The following is a 26,055-nucleotide window of genomic DNA, read 5'->3' as shown; positions in this document are numbered from 1 at the left end:
AAGGGTGCAACTACATTACCTCACAGCAACCAGACAGGGAGGGACACCTCTCAGGCTAGTTATTTGCACAAAATTAATTCCAAGCACCCAGCACAGTAAGACCCATAGAAAGGCAATGGTGGACTATTAAAAAGACCAGAAGTACTTGTGGCACCTTAGAGACTAACAAATTTATCAGAGCATAAGCTTTCATGGGCTACAGCCCACTTCTTCGGATGCATATAGAATGGAACATATATTGAGGAGATATATATACACACATACAGAGAGCATGAACAGGTGGGAGCTGTCTTACCAACTCTGAGAGGCCAATTAAGTAAGAGAAAAAAAAACTTTTGAAGTGATAATCAAGATAGCCCAGTACAGACAGTTTGATAAGAAGTGTGAGAATACGTACAAGGGGAGATAGATTCAATGTTTGTAATGGCTCAGCCATTCCCAGTCCTTATTCAAGCCTAAGTTGATTGTATCTAGTTTGCATATCAATTCCAGCTCAGCAGTCTCTTGTTGGAGTCTGTTTTTGAAGTTTTTCTGTTGTAAAATAGCCACCCGCAGGTCTGTCATTGAATGACCGGACAGGTTAAAGTGTTCTCCCACTGGTTTTTGAGTATTATGATTCCTGATGTCAGATTTGTGTCCATTAATTCTTTTGCGTAGAGACTGTCCGGTTTGGCCAATGTACATGGCAGAGGGGCATTGCTGGCACATGATGGCATATATCACATTGGTAGATGTGCAGGTGAACGAGCCCCTGATGGTATGGCCGATGTGATTAGGCCCTATGATGATGTCACTTGAATAGATATGTGGACAGAGTTGGCATCGGGCTTTGTTACAAGGATAGGTTCCTGGGTCAGTGTTTTTGTTCAGTGATGTGTGGTTGCTGGTGAGTATTTGCTTTAGGTTGTGGGGGTTTCTGTAAGCGAGGACAGGTCTGTCTCCCAATGGAAGGACACTGTAACTGAAAAGAAAACCCCAAACTTGGAAAACTAAGGAAGGATTAACTCTAGCCATGAAAGAAAAGAAAAAAAAGGAAAAGAAAAGAAAACTCGCTTACTAGGGAAGGATTTTGAAACTAAGGCTATCCAAAAATGGAGGGCATGCATCTAAACTGGGTGTGGTCCATGAAATACTGTATTCCCTCTGTAACGGTGCCAAACTCAGGTCAGATTTTCAGAAATCAGGGCAGACACCCCAGACTGGTGGTATATTCTATCATTACATTTCACCAAGCCAGGAACAGGTGTTCTCCTGGATCACAATATTGGTTTTACCATGGAGCCACAGACAGTCCCTTTATGCTCTCTAACTTCTCTTTACCACCCACACAAACTGGAATTTATGATGAAAGGTTATTAAAACCAAAATTAGGTTACTTCCAACCCCAAAGGGCCAGTCAGTTACCCCAGGTCAAAATATACTCCAGGTCTCACCAAAGACAACACTGTAGCCAATCCTATAGTAAACTAAAACTGAAGATTTATTAATTAGGAAAAAGTAATGCGAGTTATAGCAAGGTTAAAGCAAATAAAATACATTACAGGTGAATTAGCATTTGTAGGTTCAAAATAAAAGCAGAGATGTAGCAATCTGCCAGACTCAGAGTCTTTTCAAAAATTCTCTCAGAGCTTCCCCAAAATGGCTTTTTTGGACTCCTATCTGACCTCTTTTTAAGTGATAAATCTGAGGAACTGTCCCAGATTGAGGTGTCATTAGAGGTGGTTTTGGAAGAAATTGATCAACTAAACAGTCATAAGTCACCAGGACCAGATGGTATTCACCCAAGAGTTCTGAAGGAACTCAAATGTGAAATTGCAGGACTACTAACTGTAGTCTGTAACCTCTCATTTAAATCAACTTCTGTACCAAATGACTGGAGGATAGCGAATGTGATGCCAATTTTTAAAAAGGGCTCCAGAGGTGACCCCAGCAATTACAGGCCAGTAAGCCTGACTTCAGTACCCGGCAAACTGGTTGAAACTATAATAAAGAACAAAATTGTCAGACACATAGATGAACATAATTTGTGGGGGAAGAGTCAATGTGATTTTTGTAAAGGGAAATCATGCCTCACCAATCTAATGGAATTCTTTGAGGGGGTCAGCAAGCATGTGGAAAAGGGGGATCCAGTGGATATAATGTATTTAGATTTTCAGAAAGCCTTTGACAAGGTCCCTCACCAAAGGCTCTAAAGCAAAGTAAGCAGTCATGGGATAAGAGGGAAGGCCCACTCATGGATTGGTAACTGGTTAAAAGTTAGGAAACAAAGGGTAGGAATAAATGGTCAGTTTTCAGAATGGATAGCGATAAATAGTGGTGTCCCACAGGGGTCTGTACTGGGCCCAGTCCTATTCAACATATTCATAAATGATCTGGAAAAAGGGGTAAACAGTGAGGTGGCAAAATTTGCAGATGATACAAAACTATTAAAGGTAGTTAAGTCCCAGGCAGACTGTGAAGAGCTACAAAAGGATCTCTCAAAACTGGGTGACTGGGCAACAAAATGGCAGATGAAATTCAATGTTAATAAATGCAAAATAATACATATAAAATGATATGGTCTAAATTAGCTGTTAGCACTCAAGAAAGAGTTCTCTGAAAACATCCACTCAATGTGTAGTGGCTGTCAAAAAAGCAAACAGAATGTTGGGAATCATTAAGAAAGGGATAGATACGATCTGGGTGAGCGGCCTCAAGTGGACAGATAACTGGGAACAGGTTTCACATCATAGGGGGTGACAAAGCAGAAGGGAATGTCAGAGTGTCTGGTAGTTAAGAATTTGGGGGATGGATCTGGGGAGACTCAGGACCAGAAGGGCTGTTGGAGTCACTTTGCAAGGAGTAACTAGACAGGTGGAAGCGTGTTAGACTTTTTTGCTTGAAAGCTTGCTACTATTATCAGAGCTCTAAGCTATAGTAGCATAGCATAAGGGTACCCAAAATTACAAGGCTAGCAGTGACTGAATGTCTTACTGATCTGGGTGACCCCCAAACATCATAACACTCCTGTTAAAACACCCAGGATTTGCTCTGGTACCATACTTGAGCCTAAGCAACATCAAAATCCTCTCTACCAGGTCTCCCTCTGAAAGTACCACTTTGCAATGAGTGATAAACCATTCCTGCGGGCTTGATGGCCCTCATATATTTTTAGTTCAGAAGGTGGATAAAGCTACCAGGGAAGAAGCTGTTCTAGATTTGATTTTGACAAATAGGGAGGAACTGCTTGAGAATTTGAAAGTGGAAGGCAGCTTGGGTGAAAGTGAACTACAATTAGGATTAAACTGATTTTATTGCATTTTGTATTTCATTGTACAATGAGTATGAAATGAATATAGAGATAAACCCTTAATAGGGTCAAGAAACCTACAAACAAGTGATTCAATCTGGAATATCTGTATGCATTATGATGTTTCCAGTAGCAACTCCATGGAAGAGGTGCCAGCAGATTGTTCCAAGTTTTATTTTTGACCTTCAAAACCACACTCCTCCCTTTTTTGTTTGTAGTATATCATACTTGGGATTAAGGCAAAAGATTTTTCTTGAAAGACAGGTTAAAAATGGCTTAGTAATAGAGAAGGTGGAGAGAAAAAAATTCAAATACAATCAGATTTTACAAAAATTGAGAAAAAACATTTTGGTGTTGGAAATTCTCATGTATTAAATCTGCTATGATACTTTATTAGCTTATATTAATGATAATATGTAATGAAAAGCAAGCTGTATTGCATTGTAAGGAACCTTTTAAAATGTTTGTGTTAGGAGTGTCTTATGTACCATGTAAACTCGTTCATTAGCCCATTTGTTTATAAGCTGACCCCCCAAAACGGATAGGTAAAAATAGCAAAAAACTGTATGACCCTTTCATAAGCCGACCCTATATTTCAGGAGTTGGAAAACTTGGGCTCCCAGCCCGTCAGGGTAAGCCGCTGGAGAGTTGGGACGTTTTGTTTACTTAAGAGCGTCTGCAGGCATGGAGCCCCTCAGCTCCCTGTGGAGCCCCTCAGCTCCCTGTGGAGCCCCATGTAAGCAAAATGACAATGTATTAGATATTCAATTCAATGATTCCATAGAGTTTAGAATTATCAAATTTTGGTGTGGATCCCTTTATAAGCCGACCCCCGCTCTTTGATGCGTCACTTTTTTACCAAAAATATTTGGCTCATGAACGAGTATCTATTTTCTGCTAGTATACAATTTTTCCATTTTAATAAATCCATTGTCTTTTAGTATTTTTAGTGCACAAAAAACAATGGATTCATGTATTCTACAGTTTAATGATTCATCTGGTAAACTACATTATAAGAAAAAAATAGGTGTTTATAATGTTTATTTTAAAAAACTAAATTAGCTAAAGAATAATTTGTAAAGTTAGCCCTTCATGTTTACACTAATAAAAAGGAAGCAAAAAATGAGAAACGTACTTTCTTCCCATTTGGCCTTTGATATAAGGTTCATAATTATTTATGTAACTCTTCTTGAAAAAAATCCATATGGTCAAATACTGTTATGTGGCACCTGATAATGATTGCATCGAAGTTAATGGCTAAAGTCTTATTTACGTTAATAGGGCAGGATCAGCCACTAAAGGTTCACGTATTTCCCCCCCACATTAGAGAAGTATTTTCCCATTAAAATAACATTCCAGACTGGAATAAAAAAAAATATAGATCTTTATTTCAATCATTCAATACAAAGTCTTGATTAAAACTGAAGTGTATTTGGAAATAAAATGCTATACATTACTGAATACCTTAAAGTAACCCATATATCATCACTTATAGAAAGGTAAGCTGAAATCTGGGGAGAAATCCTGACTTCACTGAGGTCAATAGGCGATTTGCCATTGACTTCTATGGGGCCAGGATGTCACCCAAGTTTTTAAATATGTGCATATTTTCAATATACAAGTCACTTTGATATTTTATTCACCCTTCAACTAAATCTTTGGATCCGGGCCTACAATGTCTACTCACACAGTAGCACTTACACAAGTAGTCTTATTGAAATTGAAGTGTTACTTAAAGGACCCAGTTTGCAACCCCTATTCATGTTAAGTACAAAAATAACTACAAGATGTGATACAATGAAGGGATGGCAAATTTCACAGCTTTTAGAGTATATACAAATATTTTTTAGAAACTGTAGCTATGACTATACAATTATGATGTTATGTTTAACACTTAATGAAAGTTCTACAGATCTGTTTTAAACTACTGAAAAAAATATCCTTAAAATACATGAAACTCACTTTCTCTAAATTTACACGCAGCATAGATTCTGAAAGTTTTCCAACATATGTTGAATATCTACTTCAGAATGTTAAAATTCATATAGTACTATCGTTATTCAATGATTAATGTAGAACTGTATAAAAATATTTAACTGTGTTAATGCTTTGGTTTAAGAGGCTTTTTGTAATTTCATTATTCAATAGCATATTCTCTTTAAATATTATTGATTTAAAAGTTCAATCTCACACCTCAGAAAGATCAAACGGTATAAAATAGCCAGTATTTACATAAAGGCAAGTTTTGTCAGTGGTACAAGATTATCTTCATAGCTATAAGTAAAACAATCTCCTATGGAAGATCTTTGTAAAACACAAAGCATGTAATTATTTCTTTAGCACTGGACATTTCCTCCCACAGTGTAATGTAGTCTGAAGTCTTTCCCTCCTTCCCCAGCACAGGAGATGCTACCTTTCCTTTTCCAATATATAAAAATTAGAGCTACTCTTTAACCATAGGCTAGGTATACACCTGGAAACATGCAGAAGGACCTCAGCAAATCTTAAATCCACCAAGTTAATCAGAATGCCTTTACTTCTAGTTAAAACCTGCTTTAAATTAGGTATGGATTTTCATTCTGTAACTTCCCCTCCTTTATTGAATCTGTTACCCACAGCTCAGATAGGATTTTAAATTTTTTCTCAAATGTTCTCCTAAGTGCTTTTATCTCTTTCACATGGGTATGATCTTCTCCCATAATTACATGGGACACACCCTCCTTTAGCTGTGAGACTATTTTTGCTCCATGAAAACGGAGCTCCAAAGCTCTAATTGATAGCATTGTTCCATGGGTCTTGGTACTGGGGTCATTAACAACAGCATAAAGGTCAAGATAAATGGTATTTTGCCTGAACATACAGAGTGGAGAGCTATTCCACAAATAACGTTCTTCTAAGTCAGCAATCATGTCCAGAGGCATCTTCTTATCATTTTTATTATTAATTCTTGAGAATACTTCCTTTAGTTGGGTCACATCTGTATCTGCTGTGTAGCTGTCACCATAACAATCGTATTCACATGCAAAATGTTGTTTTGTATCTGGAGACATGTGAATCATGAAGGCAGGCTGCCATGGTACAAATATTTTCATTTCAAAACACTGTAAAAGCCACTCTGCTCTCACAACATCATGCTTGTTGGAAGATATAATATTCTTTACTCTGACATTCTCAATTCCTGCAATAACACAGTAAGTGTCTGGTCCAGGGTTTTGTACCACATTACCACCACTTTCTGCTACTTTACTTTCCAGTTCAGATTTTGAATGGTTTTCTGTTCCAGTCATAACACAAAACTCAACGTCTTCAAATATATTAGAAATCTTATTTACATTGGAAAGATCAGGGGCTTTAAAATTATCCATGATTCCAATTATTTTCTTAACCTTTGGTACAGTTTTCCGTTTCTTTTCTTGTGGTTCATCATCACCCATATCAAGGTGCTTAGATGCTAGCTTCCCTGATGCTTTACCTCTGAGCTGTTCTAAGAAATCCAAAGTCATACATTCATGCCACTCTTTGTCCTCTCTTATTTTCTCAATTCGAGGGAATCGCAAAGTGCAATCAGTTTTGTACATATCACTAGTAACAATCTCCGCTGCCTTAATCTGAACTATGACTGAGTTACAAGGCTCGATGTAGACTTCAGGCTTCTCAGTTCCACATAAAATATTACAAGGAGGATCTCTTTTACGGTAAGGCTTCCAGTGTTTGGCCAATTTCAAACCAAGATCATATAGCTCCTTCATAGTGTAACCAGAACCAACACGACAAATAGAATGAAAGACAGATGGTTTTTCACCAGGAGGGGAAGTCTCAGCAACAGCACACAAAAAATGAGACATCATGCCACCACGCAAACCTTTTCCCCAGTAACCACCAATAATTAATAGGTCTAGTTCATCCATGAGCCCATTGACATACTCTGGTTTGATTTTTAACCAGCCTTCCCCACGTTTGTCTGGCTTGTAAATGGACATAGGATCTTTTATCATGATTCCTTCTTCTCTGTTATCTATTGCTTCATTTAGAGCATCAACTACTTCTTTCCTGGTGCTAGCCTGTGTTTTATTCACTATGTGTATTCTGCCTGTTATTGGTGTAAACAGCTCATTTAGAATCTCATATCTTTTGCTTAGTATCTCATGACCCAACTTCTGATCATTAACCATTAAAACATCAAACACACAAAAGCATGTCTGCAGATCAGAATCATCTACCATTCTTTTTATGTCAAATTTGCTTCCCTTCTGCATAAAAGTTTGTGTATTGGGATTGTAGGCCATCATTTCACCATCAAGAATGCAGTTTTGTATACTATTTTTAAACACATTATGAATAAATGGAGTTAATGAACCTTCGAGGGGAGAAGCACCAAACTGCTGAGTATAATCAAACCCATTACGGGAGAAATACTTGTATACATCTCCATCTTTGTGCATCTGCATACGTTCACCATCTAGTTTAGTTTCTATGTAAAAACTTTGGTGGTTCATTTGTTTCTCAATTTGCTGGACATTAGCAATGGCAGCAAGCATAGGTTTAAAGGCAGAAAACAACATGATGGAAACATCACTGAGTGATACAGAAGGGTCATGCAGTTGTCTGCAAACTTTCTCCAGGTCAGTTGTGACATTGTGTAACTCAGAAGCATCAGGATGGAAAAGGGAAAATATGGTTTGCTGACTAACACCAAGTTTTAGATCCTTTATAATCATCCGGATCAGCCACTTCTGTTCAAGTGCTGAGCTCTGAGTTATTAACTGAAGAAGACTTTTCTTTACTAGGTCCTTCCTTTTGGCAGCATTATTACTAGCAACTGAATCCAGCAGCTCATTCACCTGTTGTATGGTCAGTCTGCCTTGTTTTGGGCACCTCGGTTTCAATACAAAATAGGCAATCATTGCAAAGTCTCCAGCATCTCCATGTGAGCCAGTAGGTGTTCTATAATTTAAAAGTTTTAGGGCATCTTTTCCTTCTTTGGGTAAATTGAGCAGTTCAATATAGAGCTTAGCAAGCATGGTTTCTTTAATTCCATAAGCCATTCTCTCTCTTTCCAGTTGTGGAAGAATAAGTCGCATTGCTGGATAAAAAGAGTCTGTGACATCTTTCTCTTTTTTATGAAGAGCATCATGAAATTTCCTCCATGAATCTAAAAATTCCTTAAAATACTTGGTTTTCTCTGGCCGGGATTTACATTTCTGTATTCGTTCTAAAATTGAACACAGATCTGCAAAAGGAACTACTGATGCCACAGTTCGTTTAGGGGACGATTGTGAAGTAGGTGTGGAAGACATCAGGATTCACTTTTTCACTATTAAAAAAACCAAAAATATTTCAAGTGAAAGAAAACATACCACCAAATTGCCCTATTTCTCAAAAGAATTAGGTAGGTTTTTAAAAATTACTTTTGCATAGAACCATCAGTAGATATTTCTACACTTAGTTTAACTACCATTATCATCATCATCTATATTACAATACCACCCCACAACCCCAACTGAAATCAGGGCCCCCTTGTGATAGGCTCTGTAAAAAAAAAAAAGGCTGTAAATCCCTGAAGAGAATAAATTTTACATTGACAAGACAGTTAAAAGGATGGAAAAAGGAAATATTATCTAATTTGTACTGATGGGGAACGGAGAGATACCATGAGATTACAGGTAAAATGTTTGAAAGTGCTTAAGTGATTTAGGAGCATAAGGGCCGTTATCAAAAGTTACTAAGGCTTGGTCTATACCTAAAACATAGGTCAACATAGCTACATCGCTCAGGGTTATGAAAAATTTCATGATCTGTTCAACATAGTTAGGATGACCTACCACCTCTTGAGGGGAAGATTTTCCTACAGCAATAGAAAAACCTCTTGTGTCACTAAAGTGAGTGTCAACACTACAGCGGCATAACTGCAGCATTTACAGCTGTGCTGCCATTGCACTTATAGTGTAGACATATCCTGAGGCACTTAGGAACATAAGTCCCATTAACCCAAGGACACATAAAAGTCTGTGGCAGACCTTCAAATTGATCAAAGATCTCCTGCCACCTAGCCTTAGCCTCAAACCATCCTCTCCCTTCTATTCAGACTCCCATACTTGAGAGAAAATCTTGCATCATATAATAGGACTGTCTATGATATTTAATCTTTTCTTATTTTCAATTAAACTGAGGTATCAGATGGTTCAAGGGACAGTAATGAATTACAGTCTTGCATCTCTGTGACAGATTTAAATATAGTGCAGGTTAGTAGTACATGATTAGATGGTTCTTAGGTAGTTACTATCGATCAAGTTGAGGCATGGCTAAAAGCCACAGCCCAACAGAAAATGATGCATCCTGCCAAGTTTGGCACCCAAGGCCCCTAATTCCATCACCTAAAACCCAACTTTGAAGAAGGAGACACAGAAATCTGCATGTCCACTCCCTGCTCTGTATTTTTCCAGTGCCAAGTTATTTTTGGGGACACTAATAGCGATTAAAGATGTTCTTTATTTGGGGAGTGGAATTTTGACTCCGGCACAAAAAACAGTAGGATTCAACTTTTACTCTTTACTAGTGGACAAGTGGTTAGGGAGTTGGAGCACTACAATCATGCATTATTACAACTACACACATATACACCTCCCCCCCGTCTGTTGGATGTATATGCCTATTATCTCTGGTCTTACACTGTGGCTACATCTACACAGCAATGTAAGCCTAGTGTTAGTGGGACTTGAGTCAGCTGACCCGTGTCATGGAACCTGGGGCTTGAGCATCTACATTGCATTTTAACCGCAGATTAATAATTTTCTGACTCATGCTCCAACCTAGGGCTCTGGCATCCACACTGCAGTGTGCAATCCCAAGTCATAGTATCCAGAGCCCCCACTCCCCAGTATCGACACTCTAGCCCTAGGAACACGTGCATTGTGGGAAAACTCTACTGCCCATTGTGTTTCCTAACTGCAGTGGTGCTATTGATGGGACTCATGGCCACAAGGAGCACGAGTACACAAACCACATAATTAGCTCCTTTGGTGGCTGTGTCAGTAGACTGACTGCAGTTTGAGAAGGCTTTATACTGAACTATCATCTAATCTGAGAATTGGGCTCTATAGCTCTAGGCTGAGTCATATTGGCATGAAAATCCCCACGTGCACCTGTTCTGAGTATAATTAGGACATCCGTCTCCAGGCCTGTCAACTATTAAACTTAAACTTTGCAATTCTTAATTTTTAAAACTGGATGTTCAATGAAGGTGTGTTTATTTGTTCATTAATTCCTGTTTGTTTTGAAGTCTGACATAAAATGAAGGTATCAGAGGAAAAAGACACCCCTCTCCCCACCGAGCCTGGCTGCTGCTGACTGCAGAACAGTTAAGTACATCCCCAGGGCTTGGGGTGCAGTGTTCTCCAGCACTCTGTGGGGATCCCTTATCCCTGCCCCCTCTGTACCCCAGGAGGTTGCAGGGAAGTTTTGGGGCTGTTTCCCACTCACCACCCTGACAGTGCATACAGCCTGGGTGTCCCTACACACACAGCCCCAGGGAGAGCAAGAGAAGCCCGGGAGCAAGGGCCAACGAGCAGAACGGGGATCAAGTACTGCCCTGTAGGGAGGGGGAGCAGTAAACCTCCTGGCTCAGTGCAGCTCAGAGTGGGATGATCCCCAACATTCCAGCAGTTAAGAGCCACTCCACTTTGTCAATTTTACTCCCTGCTTCAGGAAAGCTCCATGCTTCAGCGAGGAGCCGGAGCTGCAGGCACCGCTGCGGGCAAGTTTTGGGGCTCCACTCATAGTCCTGAAAGTGCACACAACCTGGGCACCCCCCCCGCCCCTACAGCCCCAGGGAAGGCTGGGGGAGCACTGGAGCAAGGGCCAGAGAGTAGAGCAGGGACCAACCACTGCCCTGCAAGGGAGGGAAAGCAGTAGAGCTCCCAGCTCAGCCTAGCCCGGGAATGAGCCCCAACATCCTGGAAGCTGACTCCCACTTTGAAACTTTGCTCCCTGCTCTGGGCAAGTTCCACACAGCAGCGAATAGGAGATGGAGGGAAGAGGAGGAAGGGAGAGCGGACTCGGCCAGGCAGTAATAGTGCTTCTGGCCCGCTGCGCTGGCTATCTGCAGCGCAGTCACTCTGCTGCCAGGAACCACAAGATACATCTGTAGGACTTCCAAGTTGTTAGTCAAGCCAGGGCCACATGTACATAGGAAACCAATAGGGACCCTAGGTCCTGGCTTAACATGGGCTCGGACCCTCCTACCCTGCAGGGTCCTGGGTCTGAGCTCTAGTTTAGCACAACTGCAGTGTGGACACACAGAAGGTTTTTCTTGAGCCCAGGCTCAGACCCAGGCTTAATCTGTTGTGTGGACATACCCTGAGAATCTTTGGACAAGAACGACCTTCTGTGTTGTGTGTCCAGCACTCGGCACCTTGGGGCCCAATCCACCGCAACACAAATTAATAATAATTAGCCAAGCTTGCAAGGTCTTACATTCCGCTTGATGTTGTTATAGCTGTGTTGGTACCAGAATATTAGAGAGACAAAGTGGGTGAGATAACATCATTTACTGGACCAGCTTCTGTTGGTGAAAGACAAACTTTTGAGCTTACACAGACTTGAAGAAGAGCGCTGAGTAAACAGCTCTCTCTCTCACACCAACAGAAGTTGGTCCCATAAAGATATTACACACAGACAGGCAGAAATGCGGTCAAGCTGAGTGGGTGAGGCAATGTTGCATCCGATCAATTTCAAAACTACTGAGAATGTTCTAGGCATAAGTGACCAAAAGCCTCTTGATCTAGGGAGAAATCAGGGACACACAGCACCCACTGCCCTCTTGTTTTTAGCACAGCCAGGGCTTCAATCACCTTCAAAAGTTGTCTGCCCAGCGAACAACCAGATGATGGCACCATGAACACTTCCCAGCATAACAATCGCCCATCCCACCCCTGCTCATGCTCCCAACACACTGACCCCCTGCATTATTTACAAATAATAATAATACGATAACAACAGTGGGGTGAGGGGAGAGACGGGTGCACACAGAGCCCCTGCCCAGGGGGAGGGGCGTGATGGCGGACCTGGCATGGGGGGGGGGGGGTCATGAGGACACCCCTCCCCCAGCTGTGGGGTTCTTGGTAGGGGAGGAATCACAGGGTCCCTGCCAAAGGGGCGACTCGGACTGGGGGTGGGGGGGAGCAGCGGGGGATCCCTGCCCTGGCGGGGGATGGGGGGGGCTTCAACCTACACACCCAGCAGCCAGTACGGGTAACGCGGCTGCGTCACAACGGCCCCAGCGCAGACCCTGACCCCGCCCCCCCCTTCAGCCCAACTCACCCACCACCGGCAACGAGCCCAGCTCCTGCCCCACTACAGGTCACTGGGGGCCACACACCGACCCGGAAACTCGTTCATCGGACCCGCCCATTCGGAAGATGTGGGGGGGAGGGAAGGAGTTTCCCGACGACGCCAGGTCGCGGACCCCTCCCCGCCCGCAGTGGTTTAGTCCTGGCGGGAATAGCTCTTACACCCTCCTCTGCCCCCGTGGGTTGGTTCATCCCAGGAAGAAAGGGATGGTGGTCCCGTTCCACTTCCCTCCCCCCGTCCTACGCAATAGTTCGTTGTCCTAGTATCAGGTCGGGGGAGGCACCACAATGATGCCCTTGATCCCGGAAGCGGAAGTGGCCGCGGTGGTGGTTTCGTTCCCGGAAGCGGCGGTGGTTGAAGTTGGAAGTCCCGGCTTTGGCCCGAGCGAGCGCGGCGGGGGAGAATGAGGCGCGGGGGCCCCGCCGAGCCCGATTTCAGCCTGGGAGCGGTCCCGGCAGCGCGGCGCGTCTGAGTGAGTGAGAGACACGCGGGGAGGCGCGAGGGCAGCGTGGCGCTGCCGGGGGGGCGTCTTCCTGCTGCTGGGAGCCACCTCAGGGCTGCCCCGGCCCCTCCCCCCGCCTGTCACTGGAGGAGGGAGCCCTCCCCCCCCCCCCCCCCCCCCCCGGCTTTCGGTGCCTGGTGCTGGGCGGGCTCCTGCCGAGACCCGCAGATCGGAGCCCAGCGAGCCTCCCCCGGGCGGACCCTGCACCGTCCCCGGGCTCTGCTGGTGACTGGGTCGGGGCTGCCGTGGCTGAGCCACGCTGGGTCGGTAGCGGAGGCTTCGCAGCCCCCGTGCGGCGGGGCCGGGCCAGTGTCTCGGCCGTAGGGCAGTTCGGTGCCTGTTCTGCGCCCGCCCACGTGAGGCTCGGTCGGGATTTTTTTTCCTGGGCCAGAATGATGCGGAGTCGCCAGATAACTCCGCTCTCCCTGTCTGTGTGCGCGGACTGGAGCGTCACTCCGGGAAACCCGCAACGAACATGAGTGACCGGGAGGAAGTGTGTAGACAAAGCGTCTGTGTGTGAGGAGGGCACGGCAGGAAAGAGGAGGAAAAGCAGCGGGACACAAGATGCTTTTTCCGGATGTATTAAATCTATCTAATAATAATAAATTAATAATGCAAGCTTGATAAATTAAGTAATCAAAGGTCAGATGTGTAGCTCAGTTTAGTTAATTACCTATTTTACTAAACAGTTGGATAGTCATTCGTGCTGCATTTATGCTTAAATATTCTTAAAAGTTATTTCTTTTCACTTATGCATTAAGGTAGCTGATTTCCACAAGATCCTCACATTTATTGTACAGCTTAAATTTAATAAACTGTCCAACACATACACTACTTACTAGAAACTATATACATTTTACGGTATGTGATTTGTTAAAAGTTTCAGATGTCTTGGGATTTTCTCCCCCTCAGTGAAACCAAATAGTATTTTGTAAGTTTGAGAACTTTCTGGCATACAATAATTGAGGTTGATGGGCAGAGCAAGAGTGTTAAGAAAGTAACTTGCAGCAGCAAAGTAAGTAGGTCTAATTTTTAGGACCACCAGCGTTTACTGTGTGCCTCTTAAAATCTTCCCAAATAATTTGAGAGAGAAATGGTCTTTTTTTAAATTACTCAAAATTACAAAGCTTGCAAAACTCAATGATTTCAAAAATAAATGTTTAAGTTTAGAACCCTAATACCTGGTGAGCCAGATCTTGGGTTCAGTGTCCAGTGCAGCTTGTGGGGTATGGGACTGCAAACGTGGCTATGAGCAATGTATGTGACTGTCAGGTACCAGTCTAGGTCTGAGAAGCAATGGAGAGTGGTCTCAAACTGCTCTAAATTGTGCAGGCTGTAGTGGCTCCCACGGGTCTATAATAGCAAAAAGGGGTCAAGTTCTCTTTCAGCCAGCCTCATCCCCAGGCTGGCATTGGGATGGAGGTAGCATAGAACTGACACTATGCCATCTTGGTATTCCCCTGTGCCAGGAGTATATCCAACCAGCCAATTAAATTGCCTTTGTGACTGTCTTGCAGGTACCCAATATCTCATACATATTTTCTGTTTGCATTACTAAACTCTTAGATATTACTACTTAACTGCTAGTCAAGAACAGTTGGCTTCAAGAAACTACTAACATATTCACAAAGATATTGTTTTGAAGGCTCATTAAGGATTACTGATTTTGAGGTCTGCATGTCAGTCAGAGCTGAGATTTCCATAACAAAAAAGTGAATTTTAGATATTTGTTTCATTGTTCCTGTTACCCCAGACTCTGTTTTGGCCAATGTAATAGAATGTGTGCGTAGTGTAAAAATTTCAAATATTAAATTGTTTTAAGAATTTTTTGATAAAGTAAGACATTTGTCTCTTGGTCATAGTTTTCCAAGAGAAACAATGTACTATTACCTGAAACATTGTGGGCCATGACTTCTCTCTTTAACTAAAATCATTTGGATTTTTTTTTGGCCATGACAAGCAACCACTTTTAGTATGGTTATAAAGGGCTAATATTTATCCGGGAGTGGGAAGGAGGCACGTGTAGACAATAGAATTCAGTTTCTTATCCACTGGCCCAGGAGACTGAAGTTGTCTTCTTAGCTCTTCCAGTAACCCATTCGGTCACCCTTAGACAAGTCACCTTATTCCTCTGTTTCCTAGTTTTCACGTCTGTAAAATGAGGACAATACTTACCTTCCTTCATAGGGCACTCACATTTACAGATGGAAAATAATATAAATGGATAATGTCTTAAAGGTAGTTGTACTTAAAGATAATATTGACCTATTTGTCATATTTGGGGAAAGGAGGAAATATTGGTGAGCTGAAATTCAGTATTTGAAAGGGAATGTTGTTAGAGTCTGTAAGACACTGAAGGAAATAACTGTTTGGCTCCATGATTTACTCCTAGGGGAATTCTGTGCCAAAAAATTAAAAATTCTACATACAATATTTTAAAATTCTGCATATTTAAATTATCAAAATAACACAGTATAATCACACCAGTTTCAATTATTCTTGGTCATTTATTTCAAAATACCTGCCAGCAAGTATGTCTGTAACCATACAGAAGATAAAAAAATATTGAGGAAATGTTTTTTGACAGATTCCTTACTCAGCATATAAGTATAGAACTTTGCATAATTCATTTAAACTACAATACAGAACCGTATTTTGTGCCCCCTGAGAAACAGTGCAAAGTCACTGTTGGGGAAGTCGGGGTAACGGAGGGGCTGAGGGAGAGGGAAGGAGCCTGGAGGGTTGTTGAATGTGGGTGGGAGAAATATGGAACAGATTTTTTGGAGGGCAGGGAGGGGTTGTTAGGGAGCCTCCCCCATGCAGACCCTGGTGTACCCCTAGCCTTTCCCATTCAGTCAGGCACATCTGCCACTGTTCCCATGTGTCTCTGCACCCCTATGTGTTCTTGCACCCCCATCTCCCCTGTGTCCCTCAACCCCTACTCAGACACCAACTCCCCCACCCCCATGTGTCCCTGCACCCCGTCCCCATTCTCATGTGTCCTTGTGCCCCCTCCCCACTCTCGCCATGTGTCCCTGCATCCCCTCAGCCAGCTCCCTCCCAATCCCCATGTATCTCTGCACCCCCTTCCCTGTCCCCATTGTGACACTGCACCCCATATTTTTCATAGAGATATTATTATGATATGATTATGGCATAATTCTATCTTGAATAAAATACATCAGGTCATGTGAGAGGTTATGATTTATGGAATATAATTATCCTATTTGTATGCATGTATCATTTTTGTATCCAATTTTAGTAATATTGACTATATATCTGTATTACAAATGTGTTTACATTTGGGGAACGCCCACTAGGCAAAAAATTGTCAGTCTAGATGGCTGGCTGGGAAGGGCCCATTCAGGTTAATAAGCCATTAGGAGACAACAATAGGCCTTAAAATAAGCTTATCTCCCACCTGAGGGCCTTCCTGAGGACCCTACAAACAGCATCCAAGTTATGGCTGCTGTGACCCTACAGGGACATGCGATCAGGTCACCTGGTGCTGGACTCCATCTTGGGATACCAGTGTTTTTCCACTGACTGACGTGGGAACCAAGCTTTGAGACAAAGGGTTCCCACCATATGCAAAAGCTATTTAAGGCAAAGGAGTGACATCATCATGGTTCTTGACTGACTCCCCACCCAAAGAGACTCTTGGAAACACCTGTAGAACAGAGACACTATACTGGGGGAAGTGCTGGATCCCAGCTAAAGGGATTTTTAGCCTGTGAATGGAACACCTGGGGATTTTAAACTGTAAATTAATGCAGCTTGCCCCTTAAGAATCTGCAGCCTGCTGGTATCATCGCTTAGGATGAGGATCTGCTATTCATATTCAATCTCTTTAGTATATTAAGCTTAGTTTGCATGTTTTGTTTATTTGCTGGGTAATCTGCTTTGATCTGTTTGCTATCCCTTATAATCACTTAAAATCTACCTTTTATAGTTAATAAACTTGTTTTTGCTTTGTCTAAAAGCCAATGTGTGGGAGTCATAACTCAGGGCAGAAAGCTGTTGCATATTTCCTCTCCACATTGAGGGAGGGGGTGAATTTCATGAGCTTATGCTGTACAGTTCTCTGTGCAGCAGAAGATGGTATAATTTTGGGTTTACATGCCAGAGGGGGAGGGTGCGTGCTTGAGTAGCTGAGAAGTTCCTTAGCTAGAGCCTTCCCATGCAGAGCTGATCACAGCGTCTGCATGTAACTGCAGCTGTGTGTGTGTCCCTACCTGTATGTGTGTTGGTGAAAGTGCAGGCTGGAGCCTGGGAGAAGGCTTGGCAGGCAGGTCACAGCAGTACAGTGTAAAGTGAGTCCAGGTTGGTGGGTGAGGGGGGCTTAGTGGTACCCCAGTTCCAGGTGGCACCCCAAGGGAGAACCCATCACACCCATGTCTCCCTGTCCCCTCACTCAGCCACCCCCATCCGGTCCTGCACTCCCTCTCCCCATCCCCATGTGGCCCTGCACCTCCATTCCCATTCAGCCCCTTCCCCAGTCTGTCCTCCCCGACTAACCCTTATTAACTCCAGGCTGTGACCCCCCCAGCATCCCCATGTGCCTCACGCTGTCTGTTTTCCCCCCTCTCACCCTATATACCCTGTCTCCTGACTTGGCCCCACTGGCAGGGTGCTGCGCTGCCAGGAAGGCAGCCTCTTCTCCTTCTTATCGCAGCTGGCTAGGGCCCCGGAGCGGCTGCTGTGTTCTAGTGCCACAGCAACCCCTGGTGGGCAAAAGGCGTAATTGCAGCAACTTTTCGGCAGAAGTTATTTTCTGCAGGGGGATACAAATTGTGTGTGGCACATGAATTATGCACATGCGCTGTGGCGCAGAATTCCCCTATGAGTATCCATGATATAAATACAAACACTAAGGGAGGCTTTTGACATGTTGACTGAAAAAATTGAACAGCTGTACAATAGGATGATTACTTTTCGGTAAAGTATATTTTGCTTTTACTTGCAAAGACTGTAGCTGTTAGAATTTTTTTTGTAAATTTCCCCATGCAGATAGCCTCATCATTAAAATAATTATCTTCAGAAAATGAGATGGTATAAAGCGTAATTTTCAAGGTTTATTTTGTTTTCATAAACCTTGCTTTGTCCTCTCCACTATCACCCAAGCCTCTTTTAAAGTATTTTTGTGGGATCCCTGAGTATGATGGAACAGAAATTGAGACTTGAAATCTAAATTGGGCTTTATATCTTCAAGGGTTATATATAATGTAAAGCTAACAAGATAATTATTGCATGGTGTTTTTATTCTACATGTCACTGGAGTTAAGGTGTGATAGTCTCCCCTCTCTCTCAAAATGTAAATAAATGTAAGAATAGTAGAGGGTTTTTAGGACATGTTTTTGCAGTGGGGTGGAATTACTGAGCTTTTTGGAGTGTAATTTAATAGCTGTTCTTTGAATCTTTCAAGGATTCACACTGAATTAATGAGGTTTAGCTGTAATACTAGTGCACTTGCTATAATTACTTAACAGCTCATAATGTATTTAAAATATGCACTCCACCCAGCCTTCCCATGCTCTGAATGTAGGCCAGGCAAAATTGTGATATTTGGCAGAGAGAACATAAAGGCCTGGATGCAGAAAAGTCACAGGCCTGAGGAGGAATTCATATGTGGCATTCAGTTACTTTAAAAACTCTCAGGAAAACTGCAGCAAGTGTGCTCTTGTTCAACATTGAATTATCTTGGGTCTTAAGACACTTTACTGTAAACTGATTTAAAAACCAGTCTCAGTAAATGTTAATTATGTTTTAAGGAATTTTTTTAAGACTTAATGTACTTCATCTTAATGTTAATATAGTACTATTTGAAAAATCATTAAAATATAAATCTGAAAAGAGAGAGAAAAATGGTCTCAATCCTGCGAGATGAGATTTGCAGGTGTTCAGCATGAATTTCATTGGGCTCTCTCATATGGCAACAGGAAAAGCAACATTAAACTTGTCGGATCAGGCCCATGGACATAGCAGATTAGTTCAACTCTTAGCTAAAACACTAGCAATTAAAGAAGGCCAACACTAAAGCACTACTTTTAAAAAAAAAAATCTTAAAATTTAGAGTTGCTTTTACCCTCCAAAAAATTGGAATTTGAGGCCAAATTCTGCTTTTCAGAAGGGTAGCCTCCTTGGCTTCAAAGGGTCTATTAGCATAAGAAAAGTGGGATGTATTTGGCTTCTTTTATATAATATTGTTTGAATGTTTAAATTTCTTTGAACAAGAAACTTTTAAACTGACTTTAAATGACTCTTTAAAAGCTACATTGTGGAAGGTAGAGAAGCTCTAAGCCTTCTTTGCTTTTTCTATAACTAGCAGCTCTAGTTGTATTCTGGGCTATGTTGTATTTCTATGAGAGAAACTTTTGATACAAGTGTTTCTCATATTGAAGTTGGTTTTAAACATCTTGAGAACTCAGTGTTGGATGTCCATAAGGTTTTGCTCTACTCCCAGCTAGCAGTTGTTTAACGGTGCAAAAATTATTTTCTATTTCTAGCTGAATTTAATTTCCAGGGTGGACATTTTTGTTGCTGTGATTTTTAAATCATAGTTTAGTTATCCAATTTTGAGTATGTATATCTACCAAAAATAAGTGTACTTTTAGTCTTCAAATATCAACAATACAATATAAGTAAATTGTGACTAAGGTTTTATATCTCATGGTTCTGTGTGAAATTCCTTGCTTTCAAACGATACCTTTCTAAGTGTTGACAGCATGACCGTTATCTTACAAAAACAAAATTAACATGGGTTTCAAAATGTGTGGCTTTCCCAGAGATGCATTTGCCATTTTATTCTAAGAGCGCAATGATTTGTAGCAGGGGCGCCACTTCAGAGGGTAGGCAAAGTTGTGTCAGCAAATAGAACATTTTGTGTTCCAAATATTTTCAAATGAAAAAAAGCTAGGCAATTATTGCTTAACTGTGTCCAAAGTCAGCAGGGTGCGGGTAACTGCCTGCTTTGCGCCATAGCAAATTATACTCCTGATTTCTAGGTTTCTCTCTCTGAAATCCAGCTTTGCCTGTTTCTTCTTCCATTGTGCAGATCAGATTAGAGTTTGTGTGTGTGTGTATTGTAGTATGGCGTTTTACAGCTTGATGGCAGTACTGCTCTCTGAAGAAGATGTTATTTGTAGCTTTCTTTAAAATGATTTTACGTTCATATTAGCTTACAGGGTCTCTTCCAGGGGTTTAATTTCAATTTTGCTCAGAAAAGGAATCTTCATTACCGCATATGTGTACACGCTTTCAAATGGTTTTGGGGAGAGAAGGAAAATTAAAAATCCTACGGGACACTTTTATTTGGACTCTTTGGGTATCAATTTAATGACATCTCTTCCACCTTTACTCTTGTGGTGTTAATATTATGGAGGGTCTGAAACTGCTCTTCTGTCCAATCTCCTTCGGCTTCTGAGATAACTGGCTCTGTGGATATGGGGAAAGCGGTAGGCGTGATATACTTTGACTTTAGCAAAGCTTTTGATACAGTCTCCCACAGTATTCTTGCCAGCAAGTTAAAGAAGTATGGATTGGATGAATGGATTATAAGGGGGATAGAAAGCTGGCTAGATCGTCGGGCTCAACAGGTAGTGATCAACGGCTCGATGTCCAGTTGACAGCCGGTATCAAGCGGAGTGCCCCTGGGGTCGGTTTTGTTCAACATCTTCATTAATGATCTGGATGATGGGATGGATTGCATCATCAGCAATTTCACGGATGACCGTAGGCTGTGGGGAGAGGTAGATATGCTGGAGGATAGGGATAGGGTCCAGAGTGACCTAGACAAATTGGAGGATTGGGCCAAAACAAATCTGATGAGGTTCAACAAGGACAAGTGCTGAGTCCTGCACTTAGGACGGAAGAATCCCATGCACTGCTACAGACTAGGGACCAAGTGGCTAGGCAGCAGTTCTGCAGAAAAGGACTTAGGGATTACAGTGGGCGAGAAGCTGGATATGCGTCAACAGTGTGCCCTTGTTGCCAAGAAGGCTAACGGCATTTTGGGCTGTATAAGTTGGGACATTGCCAGCAGATCGAGGGACGTGATCATTCCCCTCTATTTGGCATTGGTGAGGCCTCATCTGGAGTACTGTGTCCAGTTTTGTGTCCACACTACAAGGATGTGGAAAAATTGGAGAGTCCAGCGGAGGGCAATAAAAATGATTAGGGGGCTGGAGCACATGACTTATGAGGAGAGGCTGAGGGAACTGGGATTATTTAGTCTGCAGAAGAGAAAAATGGGGTGGGGGGATTTGATAGCTGCTTTCAACTACCTGAAAGAGGATTCCAAAGAGGATGGAGCTCGGCTGTTCTCAGTGGTGGCAGATGATATAACAAGGAGCAATGATCTCAAGTTGCAGTGGGGAAGGTCTAGGTTGGATATTAAGAAAATACTTTTTCACTAGGAGGGTGGTGAAGCATTGAAATGGGTTACCTAGGGAGGTGGTGGAATCTCCATCCTTAGAGGTTTTTAAGGCCCAGCTTGACAAAGCCATGGCTGGGATGATTTAGTTGTTGTTGGTCCTGCTTTGAGCAGGGGGTTGGACTAGATGACCTCCTGAGGTCTCTTCCAACCCTAATCTTCTATGATTCTGACTGGCTGTAATGCTGAGCACCAATAATAGGACATGTGATGGAACCAGTTAAGTTTCAGATAACTCTGGGGAAGAATCCTCTGCTGCCAACTGACCACAATGTTGATGACCAGATACTCAAGGACCCAGATGGGTTTAATATCCTATCAAGTAGCTGATTGTGAAAAGAGATGGCTTTATGGTTGTACTGTCTTCCCCCCCCCTCCTTATTGTCAGATTAAACAAAAGTACTGTTTGTTTAAAGTACTGTTTTTCCAGGTCTGTAAAACTTTAGCCACATGACAAACCTGATTTAATTAAATTAAATTCTTAAAGTATTCTTTCTTGACTTTTAGTTGGAGGAGTAGATTGGCTTGGCTTTGCAACTGCAATTATAAACTTTGGTACAAAGGTTTTATGCAATTTAAATAACAGCATACAGAAGAAGCTCCCAGACTGGTATACGCAGCACTTTGGATGGCCCACAAAGCTGCTTCCATCACAATAAGAAGGCACGCACAATTGAAACAAGAAGGATGCCTGCCATCCTGTAAAGTTTCACTTGTGAATGTCAGACGTCAGGTAGTGAAGTATGATGTCTGATGTAGTTTATTCAACCGTTCTTATGACTTCCGGAGGTTCTTGAGATTTGCTCTATGCTGTGACTGTTTCTCTTTGTGTTTTTTCTGATGATGATGATGATGATGATGATGATGATGATGATGATAATAATGGTAGCCTCATGCACTGGATCACAGGTATTTCCCTCACCAGTGAATGGCTTATATCAAAAAAGGCTTTGGGGTCCCTTTCCTTCTTATTTCAAGGGCAATCATTTATGTCTTCTTCCTCGCAGAATAAAAGCACAGCTTTTCTGCCATACCATGGTCACCTGCTTTGTCATTATCCCTGCAGTTCTTGGCACTTGAAGACCAAACCATGGGTATTTTCAATCAGGTCCTTCAGTCAGCGTGCTTAACATTTTTCTGTGCCTACTCTTGTGGTTCTGTTTTCTTGTATTGTGATTCAGTGGCTGCACGGAAATTGAAATCTGTTAACTCTTTTCCAGTGAGTGTTTAGTGTGAATTCCATTAGCAAATTTGCAGATGAACTCAGGCTAGAAATAAGAATAAACACACATGGGGAAAAAAGAATAAAACTAGAGAGAAATTCAGCGAATGCAGTGATCTCTAAGGACGATATCCTGTCCAAAAGCCAAGATTGTTTAGTGCATGAACCTCAGGTTGGAGCTAGCATGTTTTGTTGCTGATGTCTGATCACCCTTGCAGCATAACAGGGTCCCATCTGGAGCCGACAGTCACTCAGACTGACTTTCTTAGATGTCTTTAGTAATTAGATAAGGACTCTTTAGGGGTTAATTCCACTTCTCATTATTACTATAACTCTTCTAGTTCGCATCAGTCTCAATGCATATAGTGGGCTATGTTCTGGATCTGGTTTATATATTGGGATAAGTAGTTGGAGGGATAGAGTTTACTCCCATGTCATGGACTGACCACTGTCCCTCATTTTGATCTCTGGGTGTACTTTTCTCATTGGGGCCTGAACTTGCTTTGGCATCCTGACCTTCTCCTGAACCAGTATTGTTTCTGCTGATCACAAGGAGGTACAAACAACTGACCTCTCAGTAGCCTGGTAGGATATTAAAACCACCTGAGGTCATCACCGTGGATGATGATACAAATACTGCTAAATACCTTTCCCACTTGATGGCCTGTAACAAATGAATCAGGAGGAAATATGGCTAGAAAGCTGGTAGCAGAAATCTTAAACCGAATCTGAACAACTGTGGCATTAAGCAGCATAGGTACAAAATGGGGGTGGGGACAAGTAGTAGGCATCCATCACAATTTCACCATTTCATCTGGTCATCTTAATCCAGCTATAATACTTTTTTCAGGTAACTAAGGGCTATAGTTGCAGCAAGGCATTTGCAAGGTATTGGGGAAGTTGGTCTATTAGACTATTTCTGTATAAATTGTCAAAGACTGAAGACACTTGTCACGGGTATGGAAGTAAGAGTGATATCGTTTTTATTTCTGGATCCTAGAGCTAATGCCCAGGAAGCAATTTTACAAACTGATCAAATCACCATGTGTGCCCATGCTTTGTTCTGCAATTTGGGTGGGAATAATGTTGCTGTCAGCCACTGTATTTGAGGGGATTATTAGTACTAAGTAGTATTCAAATGAAAACAAAAGAGAATTCTCCTAGGAGTTGCAAAGCCTATTTTACTCTTCTCACTGATTATCAGAGATCCTAGTTTTCCATGATGATAAAACCAAAATTCTCTGACTTAAAACCCCCCACAAAAATCCGCATTTTTCTGCAATTAAAATGAAATGCTGAACTTTAGTTTTCCTAGCCACAATATATATAGGTATCTGTTGAACACAGTCTTTTATTGATATACATTGGAACTCTGTTTAGCTGAGCTAATTGGCACCGGGCCAGATGAGATAATCAAAAACTTGGATAATCTGGCAAATGGGCAAAGAGCTTCAGCCCCAGGCAGCGGAGCTCCCACTGTCAGTTGAAGCCTGATCCCTGCTGCCTGGGGCTCACAGCCCTGGTTCGGTTAAGACGGATAATGGAGGCTCAGATAAACAGGGTTCCACTGTAGCTAATGTATGTTTTTTTCACAAAACTAAAGATTCTGTATAAAAACACGAATTCCGTGGTTTTCCATGACAAATGAATTTCTAGGAGCCCTGCTGATTACTACAGTTAAACTTTGGGAAGTGATTAAAGTGATCCAGTTACATAAAAGATGAAATAAACAGTAGTTTGTTGTTACCTTTTGTTTATGCAATGGTTTACTAATAATCTTCAGGAATATGAATGCTTGCTTGACTGTTTTCCATGTTTGATATTTATGTATGTATATTTGGGTTTTTTTGCAGGATACATATGGACTAAAAGATCACTCACTACTGCAATGGAAAAGTCATGGATGCTTTGGACCTTTGTTGAAAGGTGGCTACTGGCTTTGGCATCATGGTCTTGGGGTCTCTGCCGTATTTCTCTTCTACCTTTGATAGTAACTTTTCATTTGTATGGCGGCATTACTTTACTTATGTTAATATTTGTATCGATAGCAGGTATACTATATAAATTCCAGGATGTACTGCTTTACTTCCCAGAACAGCCCTCTTCTTCACGCCTTTATGTTCCTATGCCTACCGGTATACCACATGAAAACATCTTCATCAAAACCAAAGATGGAGTTCTTCTCAATCTTATTCTGTTGAGATACACTGGGGACAATGCAGCGTATTCTCCTACTATCATTTATTTTCACGGGAATGCAGGCAACATTGGTCACAGGTTACCGAATGCTTTGCTGATGCTGGTAAACTTGAAAGTAAATTTGCTGCTGGTTGATTATAGAGGTTATGGAAAAAGTGAAGGAGAAGCAAGTGAAGAAGGTTTATACTTAGATTCTGAGGCTGTGCTAGACTACGTGATGACTAGGTCTGACCTTGATAAAACAAAAATCTTTCTCTTTGGCCGTTCCTTGGGGGGAGCAGTGGCGGTTCATTTAGCTTCTGAAAATTCCCATAGGATTTCTGCCATAATGGTGGAGAACACATTTCTTAGCATTCCACATATGGCCAGCACTTTGTTTTCTTTCTTCCCAATGAGATATCTTCCTTTGTGGTGCTACAAAAATCAATACCTATCCTACAGAAAAATCTCTCAGTGCAGAATGCCTTCTCTCTTCATCTCTGGGCTATCTGACCAGTTAATTCCGCCAGTTATGATGAAGCAGCTTTATGAATTATCCCCGTCTCGGACAAAGAGATTGGCAATATTTCCAGATGGAACTCACAATGACACTTGGCAGTGTCAAGGTTATTTCACTGCACTTGAACAGTTCATCAAAGAAGTAATAAAGAGTCACTCCCCTGAAGAAATGGCAAAAACATCATCTAATGTAACAATAATATAATTGATATTCCCTTTTTTCTGATAAAACTGCACTGTACCTTGATTTGTGAAAAATTGTAAAAGAATGTCAATTTTTAAATGTGTATTATGTCTGTACTTGCCTAAAGAGTGAAATTAAACTTGGAAAGGTCTATTATGATCATCCATATAGTTTTTATATTTGCAACATTGTAAATGAGTGAACAGTTCTACAGGTCTTTCCCATACACTTTTTGGATTTGTTTATTCTTCCACTTGTTCGATATATACAATGAAGGCTGTTAAAAACTTCTTGTGACTACATTATTACAATTTACATTAGTTTAAGATGACAGAAGGCTCTTCAGTATTCTCTGCTGTATGTATCAGCTATTTGGCCAATC

General features: G+C 41.8%; 2 protein-coding genes across 3 annotated transcripts; one reads left to right on the top strand and one right to left on the bottom strand.

Annotated features, from left to right (window-relative positions):
- Positions 1–5,844: 5,844 nt before the first annotated feature.
- Positions 5,845–12,690, bottom strand: LIG4 (DNA ligase 4). Of its 2 annotated transcripts, none has more exons than XM_065417453.1 (2): positions 12,608–12,690; positions 5,845–8,603 (listed from the first exon to the last, which is right to left on the bottom strand). In XM_065417453.1, exon 2 carries the CDS (start codon positions 8,584–8,586, stop codon positions 5,845–5,847), a length of 2,742 nt encoding a protein of 913 aa, XP_065273525.1. In that variant the 5' UTR covers positions 8,587–8,603; positions 12,608–12,690. The 2 variants fall into 2 exon arrangements, with proteins under 2 accessions (XP_065273525.1, XP_065273526.1); XM_065417454.1 differs by lacking the exon at positions 12,608–12,690 and adding an exon at positions 11,762–11,778.
- Positions 12,691–13,074: 384 nt separating this feature from the next.
- On the top strand, positions 13,075–25,818 carry ABHD13 (abhydrolase domain containing 13). The gene is made up of 2 exons (XM_065422275.1): positions 13,075–13,109; positions 24,646–25,818. Exon 2 carries the CDS (start codon positions 24,681–24,683, stop codon positions 25,692–25,694), a length of 1,014 nt encoding a protein of 337 aa, XP_065278347.1. The 5' UTR covers positions 13,075–13,109; positions 24,646–24,680; the 3' UTR covers positions 25,695–25,818.
- The last annotated feature ends 237 nt before the right edge of the window (positions 25,819–26,055 follow it).

Source organism: Emys orbicularis, chromosome 1 (assembly GCF_028017835.1).
Source record: "Emys orbicularis isolate rEmyOrb1 chromosome 1, rEmyOrb1.hap1, whole genome shotgun sequence".
In the NCBI taxonomy this organism is placed as follows: domain Eukaryota; kingdom Metazoa; phylum Chordata; order Testudines; family Emydidae; genus Emys; species Emys orbicularis.
Note: the sequence above shows the minus strand (reverse complement) of the source record. Positions and strands in the feature narration are given on the sequence as shown.